Source organism: Theobroma cacao, chromosome 5, assembly GCF_000208745.1.
Source record: "Theobroma cacao cultivar B97-61/B2 chromosome 5, Criollo_cocoa_genome_V2, whole genome shotgun sequence".
Taxonomy (NCBI): domain Eukaryota; kingdom Viridiplantae; phylum Streptophyta; class Magnoliopsida; order Malvales; family Malvaceae; genus Theobroma; species Theobroma cacao.
The window spans coordinates 38,112,513-38,134,598 of NC_030854.1; the positions used below are offsets into that span (position 1 = coordinate 38,112,513).

The following is a 22,086-nucleotide window of genomic DNA, read 5'->3' on the forward strand; positions in this document are numbered from 1 at the left end:
TTTAAAGATTACGCACATTTCTTTTATTGCATTCTGGTCATGAAGTAATACACTTAAAGACGAACCGAAAGTGATATCGAAAAGTGGTAGTCAATTTTTACTTCAAATCGAATTATTAACTCAATTCATAACCTAATATAATTGCTCTCATGTGAAATTGTTTCTTGCTTTTCTTTCTCTTTCTTGGATTCCAAGTCTAAGTTCACAATGCATCAATCAAGTTGACACTGACTTATTTGTTATCTTTCACCCAGAGCTGGCTTTGCCTGACCATGGAGTTTATGATTTCTCCATCTCCATGGTCACATGAATAACTCAAGACTACAAGTTGTCAATGGATCTTGTCAGAAGAAGAAGGAAGCAATATCAAGGAATAATTCTCTCTGGCTGGACCTCTTGATATATTGATTAAACCTGAAGAAAATATCATGATTTTCTACCTTCTAGTATACTACAAGCATTAAATAAACCAGCCATTTTCATATTGCTGTTGCCTTATCCTCTTGGTATTGATTTATTAATTAATAGAAAGAGTTTTTAGATTATACTTTTTGAATTTTTCATTTTTTTTTGAAATAATCATATCGGATATATATACGTATGGATATAAATATAAAAATCTTATCTTCCGAATGTATAAAAATAAAAAAAAAATTAAATACATTCCTACCGAATACTCAACCTTTGAGTCCTGAGTCCAAATAACATGAGTATAGACTTTTATAACTAAACGAAATCATCTCATGCAAACTTAATATTATTAGGTGGTTTGTTCCTAACTTGTTCCCCAATTTAATTAAGCAGAAAAGGAGCTTGGTAAGAATCATACTCTTTGATATCACTACCAAATCTTTACAAGAATTCCTCATTGCCTATAAGGCTTGCCAAAGCTAATTATCCACAGGAAACCTGGTTAACCCAGATGTTGAAGCACATAGACTAGCATTAGCCATGGGGTTTGGACAGTGGGGATGACCTCAGACCCCTCTATGCACAAGGCTTGGAGAGGTCATAAAGTCTTCCTAACTCTGCTTTCTGGCAGACCCCCACCCAAAAAGAAAGAAAGAAAAGCATCACTTAGTAGCACAAAGCTCATGCAATTATTTGTTCAGTTACAATGACAGTGGCTGTTGTCCTCTTGAGGGAGCCTTTTGTCATGTGGAAATCATTGCATCAGAATGTACACAGTCAAAGAGATGTGCTGGCAATGAACAAGCTCAAATGCAGGCCACAGGTGGAAAATGGGGAAAAAAAAAAGTGAACCCTTCAATTCAGAAGTAACTCCTTCCAAATGGCTATCAAAAATTTTTTGTTCTTATTTAGTACTTCATTTGGTATTTTTATTTTTAGGGTTTAAGATTCAAATTTGAATGTTTTACTTACAATAAAAAATAAAACAAATGACATAAAATTATTTTTTAAAAAAGATCAAACGGGACATAAAACGAAAGCAGATTTTGTTTCGAAATACCCTAACTTGCAAGCTGAATTTCAATGTGATTTGAAATTTCTTGCCCAAGTTGTCAAAGCATGAGCAGGACTTGGGGAAGTTTTGGAATAGATTCCCTATACACTTGCAATGGTAAATTAATGGATTTTTCCAAGGAAAAAACCCCATTTTTCTCCAATTATGAAAGCAACCCAAAGTTTCTTTTATCATTGCCCAATTTTCTAGACCTTAAAAATGAAAAATTTTCAAACCCCGATTAAATTAAAATTTAAAATCATTAAAATATTTATAATTAACTTTCAATTCGAGATTTGACATCTAAATATTTGATTTATTAATTAATATATAAATTTTTTTTATTTTTCTTTAATTCCAATAAAAGAAAACTTCCAATTCAAGACTTAATCGTACAAATCTATAACATTTATTAAAATTATCCTTAAAATGGTGTCTCCTTCTCCGGCAAATGATACCTAAGACTTTGTCTCCTTCACAACATTTCCAATTTTGACTAGCAATCAAGACTTAATAATAAAAACAAAAATTGAAAAATTTAGTACTAACTTTGGAAAGATCATTTTCCAATCGACTTGGTCTACCATGATTGTGATCTTACATACATTGGTTTTCAAAGCCAAATTAATATCATTAAATTAAAAAAATATTTTTTTTACGCTTTAAAATTAAAAATATTACATATTTATATTATAAAATATTAAAATTTAATATAAAATATATGGAAATTAAATTTTTATCTAGACAAAATATTGATAGGAAAAACATTGCATAGACAATGTACATATCTACACAAAACCGTGGCTTTTAAGTCGAAAAATTAATTATAAATATCAATAAACTATTAAAAGAAATTAATGAGCTATTAAACCGGAGGGCGGCTTGAGTCACCCACCGGTCCAACCGGCGAACTTGAGGAGGATCCTTCGCCATCATTTGCCGCCACCTTTGGTGACTTCATGGAAGATGCTCTACTGAAAAACGGTGGTGTCATGCTAAACACCCACCGGTCCGACTTAACTCCCTGGTCCAACCTCTCGAGCCGCCTAAAAGACTTTCCCCTACGGCTCCCGCCGTCTTCCCCGGTTCGGAACCCCCGTCGCGAACTCCTTTCCCTGGGCAACACCACCATGCTCAGTGCCCGGTTCAGCTCCCGTTTCATAAACTGCTTTCGGACCTCGGCCGGCAAACGCAAAGTGAAACGGTCGGTGTTCTCACCTGGCTGGACCAAAGAGTGTCCGGTGGAGTGAGACCGCGGGAAAAAGAGTTTACGTGCACGGCTCGATCTTGATCCACGTGTGCGGTTCCTGTTTAAAGTTCGGCTCAAACTGATTACTTCAACCTCCGGAGCAACTTGGGCATCCACGTCGCAGTTCACATTATTGTTTCTTCTCCTTTCTTCGTCCGTTTCCGACTCACCGTCGTCGTTCTGAGCCTCGAGGTCTACCTCGGCGGCAGAGTTGTTCAACTCGGTGGGTTGACTCACTGGTTCACCTGGTTGAGGAGCGAGATTAGCTCTACAGACGGGGCAAGTGTTATGAGAAGCTAACCAAGCGTCGATACATTCAGGGTGGAAAACGTGATCGCATTTGGGTATCAAACGCAGTGTTTCGTCGTCTTCGAATTCATTCAAACAAACCGCGCACTCCAGAGCCCCTTTCCCGATCTTGTGAACCTTAACTTCGGAGTAAACCATGGTGGGGAAAGTCTCGATCACCGACGCTTCAAGCCCGCGCGTCCCGCGCCGCGACCGGCCGGCTCCAGCAGCTACAGGGCGGACGCTGTTGGCGTTGGAATCGGAGCAGTTCCGGATGTAAATCGAGAAAAGACCCATAAAGAACAGAGCAGCTATCAAAACGACAACAATTATGGCCATGGAAGGGCTGAAACGCGCGTAGGAGTAACGCTCGTCGCTCTGATTGATCGGTTGGGCGGCGGAGGGAGGCGGAGAAAGGAGTACGAAGAGGAAGAAGAGGAGAAGAGAAACGATTCCATGTTTGGCGGTGCACGACATGGTGGGATGAGGAGCATTTGGAGGATTGAGAGACTGAGAATAGAGGGCGGAGGGCGGGTTTTAAATGAGAGAGAGAGAGAGGAAGAAGGAAGGGGAAAGAGGTGGGTGGGGTCCATGGCTGGAGTTAGTTTCTGTGGTGCTTCTTAGATGGCTGTTGGGGGGTCAGCCGTGGTGAGCCACATGGGAAGGGTGGGTGTGAGTCATTTGTCAAGGAAGGTTCTAAAGAAAAAGGGTGCTTTGTACAATTTGGGAGGTAGAAATGAGCTCTATAATAATAATAATAATAATAACTATAATAATAATAATGATGATGATGGTAAAGGTATCTTATAATTTTAATATATTATAAAATTTAATATTTATATCTTATCGAGTTAGATTAATAATAATTTAATCAAAATTCGATTAAAATTTGAATCTATTAATTTTAATTAAAAGTGACGTAGACAGTTACTACAAAATTTGGTTCGACCTAAATTCAATAATAAAAATATAATTTAATTATTTATATATATTATTAGTTAAAATTAAAATTAAGTTTAAAGTTAATTTTATATTTAGATGATTTATAAATTAAAATGTTTATTTTATCAATTATAATTAATACATACACTAAAGGTAATATAAAAAGTAATATTAATATTAAAAATTTTATTATCTATAATTAAATTCAAATAATAACTACCTTAAAATGATTAGGCGTACCCTATTTCAATCTATTAATAAGGTATCCCAATCTTAATTAAATGAATCGGACAGCACCGAATATCCATTTACATAGTTCCTATCACCATTCCTACTCTTGTTTGGTAATGTATAATTAATGCAAAAGCAAGAGACTTTCATGGCGATATTTGTAGTTATAAAAAGTTACCGATTCTATTAATTACTACTAAACTTGCTTTGGGGTTCTACAAAATAAAATAAAAAATCAAACATTATCTATAGACTAATTAATAGTTATTTTCTCAAGTTAAACTAATTACATGTCTTAAACGAAATGTTAAAAAAAACAAGAATTCAAACAACTTAATATGTTATTATTTGACATGAAATGGTTCCAAGATCAAGAAACTTCTTAGTTTTTGTTTGTAAAAACCTTAATATAAAAATATGATACCTTTCGATCGACTAAAAATAAATAAAATTTTCAAGAATCGTAAATTTTTTAATTTTAAATGAAAACTTTACTCACAACAAGTTAAAAAAATTTCTCTTAACATTTACGAGCACATGTTACATACTTAATTTCTAACTGTATTGATGGTATTAGTTCATTGTTGACTTAATTAAAATCGATTTCGCCTTCTATTTATTTAGTACCCACTAAAAAGTTTTTTTTTGTTTTTGTTTTTATTTTTATTTTGTGAAAACTATAGGTATTAATTAAAAAAAAAGTCAAAATTTCACAGACATAGTTGAACTAACTTTTTCTTGTCTAGTTCGCAATAATTCCGCATGAAAAAAAAAGTCAAAATTTAGCTTTTACTTTGATTGCAATAGTGGGATAGGATGTGTTTTTGCTAAGGTGAGGTGGAATGGGATGAGAAGTAGAGGATAAACTTCTAGAAGGATTGAATTCCCTAATTGATGGGGCGTCTAATTAGGGTCATGTTCAAAGCCTGAACGTTTTGCAGCCATGCAAGACCATTTACAATTTCATGGGTCCCCACTTGGGAATTCAAGTTAGCATCATTGAATTATCTATGGAAATAAACAAAAACAAAATATTTTCATTGTATTTATTAGTAGGTAAGTGATTTTAAACACGAAATTTTTCATATACATGTTACACGTAATTATACGTAATGAAAATATCGGTATATATCATAAAATTTACTGTGATGATGAAATCCGTAATTTTAAAAGAGAAATAAAGATGGAATTTTACGAGTTATATTGTTAAAATTGATTTTTATGTATGAAAATTTTTTAAACATTGTTAATTATGGCCGATCATGTTTTTAGTACGTATATGTAATTTAGATTTAGATTGTTAATTAAATTTTTAGAATTGGAATCAAAGCAAATCACATAGAGGTGGTTGAAATAATTGAGTATTTGATTCATTGATTAGTATATAATCCTTTACTTAGATAGTAGAGTTCGAATTTTTTTTTTAATTAAAAAAAAAAACACTGAGAGGCGGCTGAAGTAGCCAAATTCTTTCTTCCAAAATGGTGTGTCCACTGTTTGATCATTGTGAGAGTAGGGCTTTGAAGCAATCTAGACTCAATCAGGCTGCTTGAGCAGCCAATTAATGTACTTTGCTTGGCTCCAGTTTTTGAATCTTGAAAAGAATCTTTTGCTTTCTTTAATCAGTTTTCCTGCTTCTAGGCTCAAGTGCCACTTGGAAAATTTGGTTAAATTATTAGATTCCGCCAGGAAGCCCTGGAAGAAATTCTTGTAAGTTAAAAGCCAGGTGTGCATGTGGATTGGGCATAGCAAAGCAGAGTTTGCAAGGAATTTGTTTTACTTCCTGGAAGCTGCAACATATAGTCAAAAGCTTCTTGCAAAGAACATGTTCCACGGGACCCCAGCTTGGAAAAGAAAAGCAAATAAAGAAAAGAAAATAAGGGTTTTCCCTCTTAACAATTCTGTTAATTTTTTGTATTTATCGTCGTTTTTTCAATGTACTCCAATATATGCTTAACTTTAATAAAAATTAACTCTCGTTAGATTTAATATTCATTAACATTTCTTAACTCTAATGCAAAATTTTGTCGAGAACCCGGTTCGGGTTTTCCATTCTTTATTTGTACCCGATGATTATATTATGCAAATGGGGTAGTTCTTTTTTAATTAATGTCCCTAATCATCCTTGATGAAGGCAAGATTCCATTTTAATATTTTTTTCTTTTAAAACTTTCTAGCAATGGGAAGAAGCTTAACAATTATTGGCTAAGTACATAAAGAGAAGCATTAGATTCTGGCAGCTATAAGGACAAGAAAACTACGAGCGGAGAGAGTGGAGGAGGCTGAAGCTCCCTCTCCTTGTTGACATTGCCTTCACACACATGATGACTCTAGGAAGAGATAGCGGGACTCTACTGAGCTTTCAAGCAAACCAATAGCTCACAAGCAACGCGTAAACTTGACTAAGTCACCCAGCAATATTGACTGAAAAACCCTACTTAAAGCTAGGCTATAATACTACTTAATTCGTTGTTCTTTTCTTAATTACTATACGAAAATGCTTTGCCAACTAGTTCTTCTTTTGAGCATAAAACTCCATATGGATAATACCCATTTGAACGGGCTCAGACTCATTCAATATTCTTCTCTGTCGGATATTGCAGCCATGGCTGGCTACATATATATATCCCATCGTATGATCCTACAATTTTTTAGTCTGTCGATAAATATTAGAACCCTTTACTAATAACAAAGGGTCAGGGAGTAAGTTCATCAATTTTGATGATATTAATTTTGAATGCACGATTTTACGATACATTTTATTTTTGTTTTACATAAAATCGATTGAATAATATATTCGTTTTATTTGTTTTGTTGTTAATAAAATATTGTATTTTATGGATAATTATCGTTTTCGAGATATACGTAAAGTGAATATAATATACGTTGAGAAGAGCATAGGTTTACAATTCTAACTTGTAATACTTTCCGGAATTAAACTATGCAATTCAAACCCATGGTGAGTCGAATTGTCTACAGGCTGACTTCTGTTATTGAATTAAATTAAATTAATTGATATCTGATTCTTTTCAGTTCTTGGCAGGCATAAATCAGTTGAATAATTTGCATTCAAGTTTGACATGAAATAAATTAACTTAACAGCCTATGGCATTTACGCAACAGAATGGTGATAAAACAGGCTATATATTCTATTATCTTAATGTTGAATTAATTAGCATTTTTCTTTTTAAAACTAAAAAAAAAAACATATATACTAGTAAACATGTAGAAAATTAAAGTTGTTCTTGCCAGGAAAAAGCCTTCCAAAGTTTTTAGAATTGATCAACTTTCTTCTTGTCTCTACCTGTTTAAGCATTATATATTCTTGTCTGATTTCTGTTTCCTCCTTGATTCATTAAAATATCAAAAACCCAAACTTTATCTTCAATATCCAACAATTGGGATCAATCAATTTTATCAATTATATAATATAAACTTTGTTTTTTCCTTGTTTAATTATATTTAAATGAGAATTCGTTAATTTTTCGTAAAAAGAAATTCAAGATTTTCAATTCAACTTAAATTTTACTTTTTTTTTATAATTTTCAAACACTCTATGATTAATAGAGACATGCATTTAAGATTAGATACGCTATCGATTTGATATAGAAAAATTTTGCAAAGGTTTGTCCAATGTTTGATCATGTTTTTGGCATATAATCAACGATTACATGCATGTGGTGGACCTTTAATAAGCAATTACAAGGCTAAATCCACTATTGAAAAAACTATTGTCCTTTTGCTAGTTGGTCCAAACACGTTTCTGGGAATTGGTTTTCCCCTAAGATTCAAAGGAAGCCTGCAGGAAATTGTGTTCCAAGTTGGGGGATAGCATCATTACATATAAGAATCTATGGCATTCGGAAGCAAATTGCTACAAGCAATTTGTTCTTCTTGGAATCTGATCTCATACGGTAAAACATTTCTTGAAAGAATATTAAATTTTCAAATAAGAATTTGCTTCATATAATAATTACCATTAATCATAACGTCACTTTTTAAAATAATAATAATTAATAAATGATTAATTATAAAAATTTATTTAATTTAAAATAAAATATAAAGTCTTAATCAAAGAATTTATTTAAATTTTTTTAAATGATTTATTTTTATTTAAAGATATTATGCTTGGAAAGGAGGATGGGGTTCTGTTAATTGGAGCCCAAGAAAAAGATAAAAGAGTGTGGGAGCTCTTTTGTGTTGACATTCTTCTTCACCACTCATGACAAGAATTCCTTTTGAATTTTTAATCAAAGAGAGTGGGGAGCAAGCAAAGTATTTCAGAAGAAGAGATGAAAGCAAGAAAACTATCCCACAAATTAAAGTTTATTGACCAAGTCATCCCAGCAATTTTGACCGAAATTAAAAAAAAAGAAACAAAGCCAGATAAATTAGTCTTTCCTTTAAAAAAAAAAAGAAAAATGGTAATAAATAGAACTTGATGTGGATGGCATGGTATCCAGTTGAACGGCTAAATATATACCCTCTCTGTCTCAATTTTTTTTTTGAAATATTTTAAAATGAAACCATTTTTTTATTTTTAGACATTTAATATTGTACTTTTTTTATATCACAAATTTATTTTTCATGATTTAAAAAATTTCATATTAAATAGCATTAAACATTTATATTATAATTTTTTTAAAAAATTAAAATAAAATACGTCGAAATAAATATTTTTATCTTAATTTTCATGAAAATAAAATAAAGACAAACATTTAAAGATGAAAAAATAGTATATATATACATACTATGGGAGGCAAAATGGTCTTTAGGGAATGAACTTGCTAATCTACCAACTTATCCATATAACATCAATTGTTAATGATATATGTATTTCTAATTTTTAAATTAATAATTACTATTTTTATTTGTTATTGTTGAAAGAAAGCATTCTTAAAAGTATAAAAAAAAATTTATATTATACGCACAATTAATAAAAGTATTGTACTTATAATATCAAATTAATACTACAAACATTCTCATAGCTAGGTAAAGCAGGAACCCAGAGAGAAAATTTCACAGTAAAGCAAAACCATCCAGAAAAATTCAAACATAAACAACAAATTGGTTAAAGAGACATTGAGGAAATTTAAGGTGAAAGAAAATGATGTTGGTGGTTGAAGCTTCAACTCATTGAAATTCTTTGTTTGCAGCCATTTAAATGAACACACCTTCATTTGGTATAATTGACAGGTCAAGCTATCCAGAAGTTGACTTTTTGCTATTTATTTATATTTTTTTGATTTCTAGGGAAAGCCCATTTGACTTTAGGATCTGATGAAGAAAAATTTGTACTTCAAGAACAACTTTGGGTCTATGGTCTCTGTACCCAACAAAAAGGATGATCTAAGTCTTTATTTTTGCAATATATTAATTTGAATTCAGAACACAGAAGATAGACCCATTTTTCCCATTCCAAAATTTTATCATATTTAATAGTAGAGAAAGAAATTCATACAGACTTATTAAGAAAAATTCAATCAAGTCTTTATGTTTAGATTTTAAATCAAATAAAACTATTATGACTGATAATAATTAATCAATCGTTAGTTATAAGAACTTATTTAGTTTGAAATAAATTTATAAAGATTTAATTGAATGTAATAAAAAAATAAAAATTTATTTAAATTTTTATAAATAATTTAAAAGTTTTCTTAAGCATTATTTCTTTTTTTTTTTTTATGTTGCCATTCATCTGTTTGTAGACAAGCTCTTTGTTTTAATGAACAATTTTTCTTTCATATTTATAACAATATGTGTAAAAAAAAAAAAAAGCCACAATCAATAAACAAATTCATGTAGCTAGAATTTAGACTCAAAACAATTTTAGGCCTATGGGTCCAGAAGCTGGATTCATACATTTTGGGATAGTAATTGGGCTTTTTGGATACACAGGTTAATTTAGATTACAAATTGGGTTTCTTTATATGTTGGGTTTTCCTTTAATTGGGCTTTTGTCCTTTTCTCTAATAGCCCAAAATGGTTGTAGGTAGAAACCAATTTGATTCTTCTAGTCATTGGCTCATACATATTGGAATTGAATATACTCACCTAGGTGAAAATAATATGAACATTGAGAAATTAATTAGTAACAAAAAGAAATAGAAATAAAAATTAGAAAGAAAATGTACAAAATTATTATTAGTATTAAAGCTTATATATACATGATCAAAATGATAAATAAGAAAAAAAAGAAGAAGATAAATATATTTTTTTATTTCTTTACCTAGGAATGGTTATTGAATTGCTTTTTCTATCATATTTTATGTACCAATTATATATTATGTTGTGTTCTTTTAATAATCTCAAATGAAACCTTTGGTCCGAAAAAGGGGTTTTTTTTTTCCGTAAAATTCTTTTATTTGTTTAAATTTGCTAATTTTAAATCGAAATTACACAATACCACTATTTTTTTTTCAAATTTAACTCGTCTCTATTAATTTAATCGTAAAAAAAGTATAAAAAAGGAGCCGAACCAAATCACTTTATGGTGAAGGCAAAACAAGATGGAACCAAAACGCAAGACAAATCGAAATTTCTTCTTTAGGGTTCTTATAAGATGGGAATTGTGACTCAAAAAAGAATTACAACATTTATTTGTTTAATTTTTTTGCTCTTTTGCAATGTCAACTTCATTTTGGGGTCCATAATCTAGCAAGGGTATGCTGAAATTGGAAATGGACACAATCCCACATGAGTGTCCCGACAAAGGGTTTGATCTCTCTAGGCCTCTCTCTCTCTCTCACTCTCACTCTAGCCCTTTCTTTGTTTTTAATTTTTTGGAATTTTGTTTAGGTTCAAAGCAACCATTATTATCACACAAATCATAATCATGATGAATAATTGGTAGTAACTTTGTGAATCTTATCCATGCATCCCCCCTCCATTTTTTCCCTTATTTTTGACCCAAAAAAGAATTTTTTTCCCTCAAAATTAATCACAGAAAAGAATTTCCCATATTTATAAAATGGGTCCAAAACCATTTGCCTTGATTTTTATATTATCAATTAATTACATGATGCATGTACATACACACACATATATATATAAACATAAAGTTACAAATATTGTCGATAAAATTGAATTTAGGTAAAAGGAAGTAAGTCCAATTGAATAATAATAATAATTTAAAAATTTTCACAGTAATTTAGTTTAAATTCTGGACATATACATCCATGGAATCCATTTTTTGTTAGTCAAAACCAGTTCTTAAAATGTAAACACAAGCTGTCATCCCCAAAGAAAATTGCAGCAGGAAAGGAAGTAGAGAAAATTTACACAAATTATTTGCAGAAACCAATCATTCTCCCCTTTAAATCTTGTCAGTATCCCAGATTTTATTTTTTTTTTTTGGGGTGGGCGGGCACTAGCTGCCATAGCATAATATTTCAACTGTCTCCTTATAAATCTTGAATTTGTCTCCATGCTGTATAATTTCTGACTGAAAATTAAGGACTGCAGTCCTAATAAAAAAAAAAAAAGGAAAGCCAAGTACATTAAACAGTGGAAAAAATTGACTCATAATTATAAATTTTTTTTACATGATTGTCTACTATTGAAGTATTGATAGCTCGATTATTATTCTCTTTTAGTATATAAAAGATAATCCTATTTCAATTCGTAAATTTTAATTTTTTTTAAATTCACGCATAAGAGTGTTCTCAAATTAAAAAATCGAAATTTAAATCATTATCTAGATTCTGTTAATGATAATCATAAAAATATTATTATATGTCTTATTTATGAATAATAACATGATACATTCGAATATTTGATTCAATAATTATTGCATTTAACAAAGAAAAAAATGTTCTTCTCTCTCTTGAATTATATATATATATACCAACATAACTTCAACAATGATGTTCTTCTAATGCTTCATGACAGTGTAAGCATAGCCAGCTTCATGGTATTACAGTTTCCTACATGCTAGTATCGAAAACTTGGAGAAGGACCGAGAGACAGCATGACTGAACCCAATTGGACACATCAGCAAAGGTGGGACCCAAGTGATATGGCAGGTCCAACCGTCCAAGGGTGAGGGACCCAAATTAAAGGTGGAGCAGCTGCAGCAGCACCACCTCCCCCTAATGACCAACAACACATCAAGATACATGAAAAAAAAAAAGGATGAAAACGAGCCCAACAGTAGACCTGTTTAACTCCTTTTATCATCGATATTCAAATTAAAAATCTCGTAAAATCGTAATGCAAATATAATATTATTAATGCAATGTATGAACTATTAGCCTGTTACTGTTCAGTGCCCCAACCCCATGTCAACGTCCATCACCTTCACAATAAGGCCAAAAGAAATGCATGTGGTTTTATTTTGTTTTTATGAGGGGGTACTCCCAAAGGGGCAAAGGGCCAAAGAGAACGGGGGAGAGGGGAGGGTTGGGTTGGGGGGGGGCCATCGAAACCGCCCTGGTTTTGAGGCTGCGCCGTTGTTTCACCACATTTCGACTTCCAACTTCTTCCCATCAAAAAAACAAACTCAAAACTCACACCACAAGTTCGAGAAGTGGGGGTAGCTTAGGATGCCACGTGTACGGTCTTGAATCATCCATGAAGGTGCTCTTTCCAAATGCATGATGACAAACTTCCTCCTTTATGTCATTTCCATTCAACAGGTGGGGAGGATTGTTAAACGTTAATCAGGGCAAAGATCCTACTGCAGGGAGAGAGAGAGAGAGAGAGAGANGATGCCACGTGTACGGTCTTGAATCATCCATGAAGGTGCTCTTTCCAAATGCATGATGACAAACTTCCTCCTTTATGTCATTTCCATTCAACAGGTGGGGAGGATTGTTAAACGTTAATCAGGGCAAAGATCCTACTGCAGGAGGAGAGAGAGAGAGAGAGAGAGGACTGACTGACTGACTGACCCCTCTCTCTGTGAAGACTGTAAACTTTTACTTGCTTGCATGCATGCATGCATGCATGCCTTTGTTTTTGTTTAAGGTCTTTGGAAGTTCTGGTAGAAGGGGGATTGTCCTGTTTGGGATTTGGGAAACGTGGCTTGCTTCGTCACCACGAATGCAAGATGAATGGGTTTGTTTCCATGGTTTTTACTTTTACTTTTTTGAATAAACTATTCCATAGTTTCAGACTCTAAACCTCTAGCTAGAGCACACTGAAAATTGTATTGATTAATTATAATACCATAGATGCCTTGTCCTTGAAATTCGACTTTTCCATCCTAATCACTTTCCACTTTTTCTTGAACGTAGTTTGCAATCAAGTGATTGAAGATGCAAAGAAAGATACATAGGAGAGTGGGCTGGAATCATATATTGCATACTAATTCTGAACCTTTATGAGACATGAGTAGGAAATTACAACTTTTCAAATGTAGAACTTGCTTATTGTTTCCTCCATTATCATCAATGCCACCTATCATTAGCTTCTGTTCAATAAACCTCTTAATTTTCATTTCAGGATCGAATTATGTCGAATTGATGACAATCAAATCTGCCCTACATATTTTCTATCATTCTGTTTGGAGGGTTAAGAAAATCTCTTGTTGTTGAGTCTGATTCTAAGGTGACTTTTATCTCTTGAATGTGAAAACTGGTGAAGATACTCCAACTTTAATTTGGAGTCAAGGGTGAGTAAACACCAAAATCCACCATCTTGACTGAACCCTGTACATCTCATTTGCAATCTCGACTCAGGGTCGAGCTGGACAGACGTTGGCGGTGCTCCTATCTGACTCGGACAGCAAGGCTACCCATGGGTCTTGTATATAGTTTTTCCCTGACCAAGTGTCTTGGTTTACTTGAGGCTCTAATACCCATGGTAACTGATCTCAATGACATCCTTTTTGACTTGCAAGATAAACTATTCCAACTTACATCTCAAATTACCTTTCTCTAGGAGAATGAGTTCTATAGACGCCCCTATTAAATTGTGACCTTTATGTCTTTTTCTAGTCAAATATTTTCACTTTCGACTATATTTAATGATAAGAGAGTTAAAATGATTCTAGTCACCTTAACGACCAGAATCTTCACAGTTAATCGATTTTTAACACTAACACACTGGAGATCTTGAATCTTGGGGTTATAACAGTAATGATCTTAGATTCTCGAATTCCAGGATAAGGTATGATGGGTTTGCAGACTAGTCATGGAGGTACAAGAATCATAGGTTTGCACCAAAAACAGAGATTTATATGTCCAGGCAAATTCGAGTAGCTGAACAACTCAAAACGAATATTTTCCAATCTTTCAACAGGGTAGATGATTATGCCTGAATTGAAACTTGAGATCCCGCAATGATGCCTTGACATCTGTTCCGAACAAATATAGTTTAATTAATCGGGTTGATTTTCCCATTAAATTAATGTACCTACCAACTGTTAATTTAGCTTGAGGTGTGTGTGTGGCCTCATGTCTTTCACAGTTGCAATATAGCAGAAGACTACAAGAAAAAAGCTTGAGACACATTGACAAGCTAAAGAGATTTATTATGATGCCTCAGAAACTTGAGATCCCAAAGAGCCTTGAGAAGAATTTGATTGGAAGTGGATGAACTTTTTGCTGTTAGATTCATAATAATGAATCAAAGGTATATTTTTTATGTAGGGTAGGTGTAGGTAAGGATTGTGGGCAGTGGTATGGATTTGATTGAGCTTTTCGTCGACAATGATTTTGCCCGTTTGTTAGGATAAATCAGGAAAAAGTTTCTGCCTTTTGCAATTGATTTTTTCTGTTGAAACATTTGGTTTTTCTCTAATTGTAATGGAGACGTATGTGGGTTTGGTTCAATGGAAGTTGCATTTTTCTTGGTCTAAAACAAGCTGCTCTCTCCCAAGCTTTCTCCTTCTTCTTCCTATGAATGAAGCTTACAGGGGGGGCAAGAGAGAGAGAGAGAATAAAATTATAAGATCATTGAGACCCCACAAGGAATGGTGCTTTCACATGATGAAAGGATTAAAAGCAAAGAGTCTTTATCACTCTCCATCTTCCAAATCCTTTTGTTTTTTCACATGAAGTAAAGATAAAGCAATGCTCCCCTCCCCCCCAATTTCCCCTCCTCTCCCACTCCTCTCTAACCCCCACAAAGCATATAGATTATCAGACAGCTGGGGGAATGCATTGTGTAATCATAACTTTTGTTGGAAAATTTTAGGTGTTGCAGATGTTGTCCCTAGGGAGGACCAATGAGAAAAAGGGAGAGCAGAGGAGAGAGAGAGAGAGTGGGGGAGGGGACTTTGGGCAGCCAAGAGGTAATGGAGTTTTTCCCATGTGGTTCCTTTTTGAAATATTTAGACAGCTTTCTATGTTGAAAATTGTTTCAAAGATAATCTCCTTCCCTCCCCCATTGATGATCAATTCCCTTTTGTTAGGTCTGCTCCCACCATGCAATTGAGGAATAACACATTGTATTGGAAAAGTCACCAGTGTGATGGGCCGAGGAGAGACATCAAATGTCAAAAAAGAAATGAAGATTGAGACTAAGATTCAATTTGAAAATTGCAAGCAATTCTAAGGCTTTTATTCATTTCTTGCTTGTATAAACTTTAGAAATTTTGGGTATTGAAATGAACCATTTGGCCTTAATCATTATCCTAATAATGGAAAAGGGGGAGAATTGAAGAACAGATAGCATGATTTTCTTCTCTTTTTCCTTTCCTTTATGGCATATGAAGTCATCTCAAAGGGAGGGGGCAGCCAGCTGCTCAAATCAAAATTTTATTTGACATAAAGTGCAATGGTGTGTGCTTGGTCACTGCTAATAATGCTGTAAATGCAAAAAAGTGATCGACTTTCTCGGGATCATATCATTAAAAGTTCTCCTATATTGTTATCATTTTTCAAAATTAAATAAAAAACCCAGCTACCTGTCCAATTCCCATCTGTCCATCCTGATATTTTGGAACATATCATCTTCCAAGAGTTTCTCTTACTTCAAAAATTATATATATATATATATATATATATATATATATATATTTAATTCTCTTTTATGTTTTACCCCCAATTAAATACATATTTTAGTGTGGGTCACAAAAATAAATAAAGAAANTAATATATATATATATATATATATATATATATATATATATTAATTCTAGCCCTAGCAGCTCTAGAGCAACAGTAACACTCGTGCCAATAAAATTAACGCGTGTATGATATGCATGATTCATCCAAAACATTCAATTTATCATGACTATAGATCATAAATTATTATTATTTTTTATATAAAAAAATTGAGTACACGCGCGTCAAGTCTAAGAGAGATTAATTAATGTATAGACCTTATAGAATTAAATATCTTTTTTTATACCTAATTAAGGTGTGTATAAACATTATGTTTACACACCATAATGTTTATATTAAGGAAGTGAGCTGTTATACATAAGGGCCCCCTTATAGAGTAACAAGGTTGACATGGAGATGGGACAAAGCCTAAAAGGAGCTGAGGTGGGGAGGGGAGAGAGGGGGAGAGGGTAAGTGTTTCCACCCCCGTCGGCAACAACAAAATCTAAATCCTTGAAAATCTGTTTGTTTTCATCTACAGCTTGACCGGATGCTGACAAAGTTGGCCGGTATCAAGAAATGGTCATCGAAACCAAATCCCCATGGCGCTCATTTTCTTCAAACCCTAGCTATGACCAACCATGGGTCATTGGGCAAATGGCCCCCATTGTTTTTAATGTCGCTCACCGACTCCCTGAGGAACGCGGCATACATGCATGCATTTGATCATCAACTTTCTCTTTCTCTCACCCCAAAACCCTAGCAAAGAGGTAAACTAAACCCCCTACCATAAATGAATTCAAAACCAAAAAGAAAATTTGATGAAGAGTCTCCCATTGAATTCCATTGGTTGCTATATAGCTTCTAGATGATGAAGATTTAATGTTTTTGACTTTGAAGAAAAGATATAAGTTGACATGTTCATGTCCTGGAGGATATTCCTTGACAGGCCAAGTCTTATGTACCAGGCAAATTTTCCCTTGGTAATTGTATCTAAATGGCAATCAACCAACCGGCCTAAGGCTCTAAATCCCAGTGTACATGCAATCAGCCAAGCATTTTTCTCTGGTAAAAAAAAATCCACGACAGATAGGTTATTCCAATCTCCAGTTAAAACGTAAATGTGTGGTTTCTCGTTTGTCTTACAAAGAACTTACATTCTGAATAACGTCATTGTCGAGGTGAATCAATTTAACCGTAACTTTTGCCATTTTTCATTATAAAGGCAAGCAAGATTTCAACTACTCAATGTAGTCGGCGGGGTCCTCAGCTCCGTCCTTGGATCCTCCACAGGCAGCAAAGCTGCCCGTGAAATTGATGACTTGGTAAACTAGCCCTGGGGCTACCTGATTTTTTTTTTCTCATCAATTTGGGGCAGGAGTATTAAAACTTTACTAATACAATACTTCCTCGACTTATTAATACACAACACGGACTTAAAAACTTATTAAACCGTCAAATTTTGTATGAATTATGATCTTTGTCTTTTAGATTCGTTATAAATATAAACTTTAAATGCTTTATTGATAATTATTGATAACCACGAATAAAGCTTTGTCATCTTCTCGTCATGTATAATTTTCAAATATTCGATCTTACCTTAGTTTAAGTCAAGTTACCTATAGCATAAAAATTATACTAGCTCTAAACAAAGGTATTTGGCGTGTTTAGGCAGCATTGACTAATATTGTATTTAGAGCTGATGAGTTCCTTTTCATTATTGTTTTCCATCACTTTATTTTGGGAAACTTGTCTCTGCATTGCCTGGTAATAAAGACAACAAATTGATCTATAAATAACAAATAAATTAATACCCGAAATTTAAAGAGAAACCCATGCATGCAAACAAGTTGGGTGAGCCTAATCATATAAGTATTAGCCGCATAATTTCGTGAAAATACTAAAAAAAAAAGGATTAAAAATTATTCTGATCCACAGGAGAAAAAAAATAATGGTGTTGTAGTACATTATTGTCCCTTTGCAATGATATGATAGATTCACATATGTTGGTGGGTTAACTTGAAAATTACAATACACTTCGTTTCTATATTCAAGAAAGGGTGCATAGCCTTCAAGCAATGTACTCTCCCTGCAAATTTTTCCACCCCAAGAATACATTTTTTGAATTTTTGAATTTCAATTATCTTCTATCTCAGTTAAAATTAAAAACCCGTTTATTATTTCAAAAGTTTAACCTAATAGCGTCATCGATACCATTATATATATATATATATATATATGTGTGTGTGTGTGTGTGTGTGCGCGTGTGTACTGTATCAAAATTTATAATATATTACTCTACATTATGTTAGACATAGAAATGAATAATAAAGAAGAGGAGGGCAAGAGAATCTAGGTTAATTAAATTTATGCAAAGAGCCAAATACAAGTCAGAGTGCTATTATAGCTAGTGGAATCCATATGAAAAAACTAGTGCAATTTAAATAGGACCGCTTAAGTGAATGCACGAAGGCATAATATGTCGTTAGCTACAGTAAATCTTAATTTGTTAATTAGCATCTAATCTAATCAAATAATGAAATGCTATAATTAGCATTCACGACAAGATGCTTTCTTTTGTGTCTTGTCTTTACAAGATTTGGAGCAAAACTAATTGAAAAATTAAGGTTAATAATCCAAATTAAGCTGTAATCTTCTTTAAAAGATTGGATTGTCAACGTATCTCTTTAAAAAACAATATTTTTGATTCATTCAAACTAGTGCCAGTTGGGTCTAATGTTTTATTTAGTGGGTTTAGATCAGTTGGTGAAAATATGAAATGGATTGTGATTTTTTTAAATTTTGGGGTAAAAAAATGAAATGATTTTACCTAAGATTATATAGGACTTATAGGTATAACATGAAGAATTGCAGATTAGATTGGATTTGGATAAAAAAGAATAGAGCTGGCAATGGAGTAGGAGTGACTTCTTTTTCAAGTGTTGCAGATACATGCAAAGATAGACAAAGATTTAAGACGAAAATTGATTGATTCTGATTTGTTTTGATTAGGGTTTTGAGTTTGTGTTGGCTTTTTATTCAATTTTCCAAGTAAGGTAGAGATTGGAAAATCTGGGTTCCTATCACTGGACATGACCCCCCATAAGTTTTTATACATACAATATATACTCTTTTATGATATGACCATGACGTTTTTCTTGCAATTGTTTTATATTTGACTAAAAATAAATGAAAGTTTGAATTGTCCTGTGAGCTTATCGAGAATAATTTTTCTTTTTGAAGTTTCTTGAGTGCAAAAGATCCAACTGCAATTGATTACTTGATATGACTCTCGTGTCTCTAAATATCTGTCTATATTTAATTTTAATATATATTATATTAAATTTCGAGACGAAAAGAACTAAACAAATGAGTCGAAAGGAGTAATTAGTGACGATATCGGTGTCTCGAGTTAAAAGTGTTTGAATACATTAAGGTTTTGAAATTGAATTTTAAAAAAGTCAGTAAATTCTCCAGAGAGCTTAAATTCATAATTATACTTAATTTTAATTAGCCGCCAGTAATAGAAACCAGAAGAAAAGGAGAGAAAGGGAGAGAATGCAGAGAATTAAAAGATATATGCACACCCTCAGAAAAGGGGAAATGAATGACAAGTTGCTATAAGCATACATTGCCATCAATAAAAAAAAGTTTGACTAGGAGACCTTTGAAAGTTGGTTCCTTTATATGCCCATTTGCAATAGCAGCCATATTAACACAATGATGGCTACCTTGCCTTCTTTTTTATTTTTTTTCAATTTATTTTTCAGATAGTCCACCAAAAATTGACTAATGAACTTAGAAATTTTGATTAAATTCTTGTGGCCAACAACAATATTTCTTGGATTTATTTTCTTGGGTAACCTTTATTGGATTATTCTTTCATACCTAGCTGGCATTGGTTTAAACTCAATTAAAAGCCCATGCCTTTTTTCTTTTTGGTTTGGGGGTTGACTTTTTTTTTATTTTAATTAAACCCTTTTTTTGGCATTATTTTTCTTTTTTTTTATTTTAATGGTTGTTGGTGTGTGGTCATCTTCATAATAGTGACCAACCCCTCCCACCAAAGAGATTGCCCAATGACTAGACCTAACAAAACTCCAAAAATACCAGCTATTCAATTACTACCATACTCGAAAATAAAATTTCAAATTAAGTTTATAATAATTGTACTGCTTGCAATGATTGGTCAATTTTGAGTAAATCGACATGTATGAATCGAATTAATTATGATACTCGTAATTATTTTCATATTTTTTACCCGTTTGTCTTACTTTTCAAAAATTATGATACTATATCCATCGATCTCCTATCAAAAAAAAAAAAAGAAAGAAAAGATAAGCTCAAAACAAATTACATCAACATTGGAAAGTAGGGTGAGTTGAAAAGAAGGATAGCATATATATAGAGTGAGTAGGAATAGGAATAGGATGTTTCATTGGGGAAAAAGGGCACTTACAAGCATCTTTTACATATATGTAAAAGCTTGGTTTCCATACCCTTTTATGTTGGAGAAAGGTAGATGGAAACTAGAAAAGCCTTTTGCTTTGATACTAGCTAGTATGTAGTAGTAGTAGTACTACACCTATAACTTATATAATTTATACAACAATTAAAGGAGTGACATCCCTCGTATAGTGTCTTTTGTTTTTGTGGTTTCACATGTCATCTCTGACACCCAAAGTCATCTAACTTTCTAGGTCTTTACCAAAGAATAAAAAAAAAAAAAACCAATAAACTCTCTTGTATGTCTTATAAGCCCTTTGTTTGTTGTTTCTCTTCATAGCATTGCAAGAATCTCTGCAATGGCAGCCTTCTTCTTTTCTTTTCTTTTCTTTTTTTTTTTTCTGTTTTGATCTTTGTATCAATATGCATGATTTGCACGACCGACCATATTATTACCCAATGACAAAACCTCTTCTCTTGTGCTTGGATGGTTCCCAGCTTTTTTCATGTGCGTGTGCTCCACGCGCTGCCTAATTTGGCCGACATGTGGCTCTCATTGGGTAGGTGGCTGTCACGCTTCTATTGGGAAGTATTAGCCTTTGAGTATATAATGCCGCGCGTTCTTAAAAAAAAAAGGAAAAAAATGATACTAAAAAAAAAAACAAGACATGTGTTAGCCATGAAACATTCCTAAAATTGAGGAAGAAAATAAGGTTGAACTTATTTTTTTTATTTGTCTAAATTATAGTTAAACATGTAACAAAAAAAACCTGTTTTTCTTTTATTTTTAATCACTGCATTAGGTTATATAGTCTTAATTCCAATGAGGAAAAAGAAAATTGATCAAGTTTAAGCCATTGTTTGCATTGAAACAAGCAATAATTTGACCATATATTTTCTTAAACAAATGAAAGTAATAATATTTAACCTAAAGTTATAATATTATACAACTTGAAAATGGGTAAAGCCACTATTGCCATTAGAATTTAATTTTCTTTTTTTTACTAAACCAATATTTTCCGACCCTTATATTGAATAACACTCCTAATTATAAGACCATATCAATACCCTCGCTATAACGGATATAAAATAAGCATTAATACAAATATAAGGTGCAACGCGTAACAAAAATAATTTTTGCACTCTTCAAATTTAAAAAAAAAATACGAGATTCTGATCCCGAAATATTTTGATGCAACCGTTGAAAAATTTTTAATAACAGAATTATTTTTTGGAAAATTATTTTTGTTATGTCCCATGTTGATTATAAATAGTATAAAGAAAGAAAAAAAAATTATAATCCTATCAAATCTCAAACAGTGTGGACAACCCTTTTATCCAAAAATTAATTAATTAATTAATTAAAAGCACATAAATATCTTGCATCATTTTCATTTATTTTCAAAGTGTCTTTTCTTTTCCATATACTTCGAAAAAATAAAAGAAGATTTTTTCTTTCTCAATATTTCACAAAG

At 32.6% G+C, this 22,086-nt stretch overlaps 1 protein-coding gene across 1 annotated transcript; it reads right to left on the reverse strand.

Moving 5' to 3' along the window:
• On the reverse strand, window positions 2,186-3,544 carry LOC18600420 (E3 ubiquitin-protein ligase ATL31). Its single transcript, XM_018122439.1, has one exon. It carries the CDS (start codon window positions 3,477-3,479, stop codon window positions 2,331-2,333), a length of 1,149 nt encoding a protein of 382 aa, XP_017977928.1. The 5' UTR covers window positions 3,480-3,544; the 3' UTR covers window positions 2,186-2,330.